At 41.4% G+C, this 749-nt stretch overlaps 1 protein-coding gene across 1 annotated transcript; it reads right to left on the reverse strand.

Moving 5' to 3' along the window:
* Positions 1-132: 132 nt before the first annotated feature.
* Positions 133-416, reverse strand: SARC_17822 (hypothetical protein; the record flags this gene model as incomplete). Its single annotated transcript, XM_014288090.1, has 1 exon — positions 133-416. A coding segment is annotated over one exon (284 nt), but the record flags the coding sequence as incomplete, so codon positions are not given.
* Positions 417-749: the final 333 nt, after the last annotated feature.

A 749-nucleotide genomic window follows, 5' to 3' on the forward strand; every position in this document is an offset into this window, starting at 1 on the left:
AATACGAGACGAAGATAGTCACATTCAGCGGACGTTTTCAATACACACTCACACATCATTAGCACACATACAATACATCACACACATAACACACTTGAGAACAACACACACCCTCTCCCCATCCCCACTTACACATCATTAGACACCGCCTTGGTGTGCGTGTAGAGCGCATCGGGCGGATACTCGAGCACACTCAGCACACACGCATCACGCACAGACGACATCGCCGCACTATGCGGGAACATGGCAGCGACGGTGTTGAGGTGGATCATGAACATGTTCATGGTGTCGTTACAGCAGTTAGACAGGTCTACTTGTGACGAGAGCGTGCTGGTGAGCACTTCAACGGTGTTGGCGTTGATGATGCCGTGTTTGACGGCACATTTGATGACGGAGGCTACCACGTCACCTTTCATCGGCAGCTGCACAATCGCATCATCTGCAACGAGGGCCAGTGAGTGAGCGAGTAAGTGAGTGTGTGACGTGTACGTGTGTGTTTGCGTATATATATATGTATATATATATAAAATATAAATATATAGATATATATTTATAAATATAAATATATAAATATATATATATATATATAGCATATAACTCACACATATAAGTATATGTATATCACTCACACATATCAGCATATGCATATAACTCACACATATCAGCATATATATATCACTCACACATATCAGCAAATGTACATAACTAACACATATCAGCATATGTATATGACTCATACATATCAGCAT

The sequence above is a fragment of the Sphaeroforma arctica genome (assembly GCF_001186125.1).
Source record: "Sphaeroforma arctica JP610 unplaced genomic scaffold supercont1.12252, whole genome shotgun sequence".
In the NCBI taxonomy this organism is placed as follows: domain Eukaryota; class Ichthyosporea; order Ichthyophonida; genus Sphaeroforma; species Sphaeroforma arctica.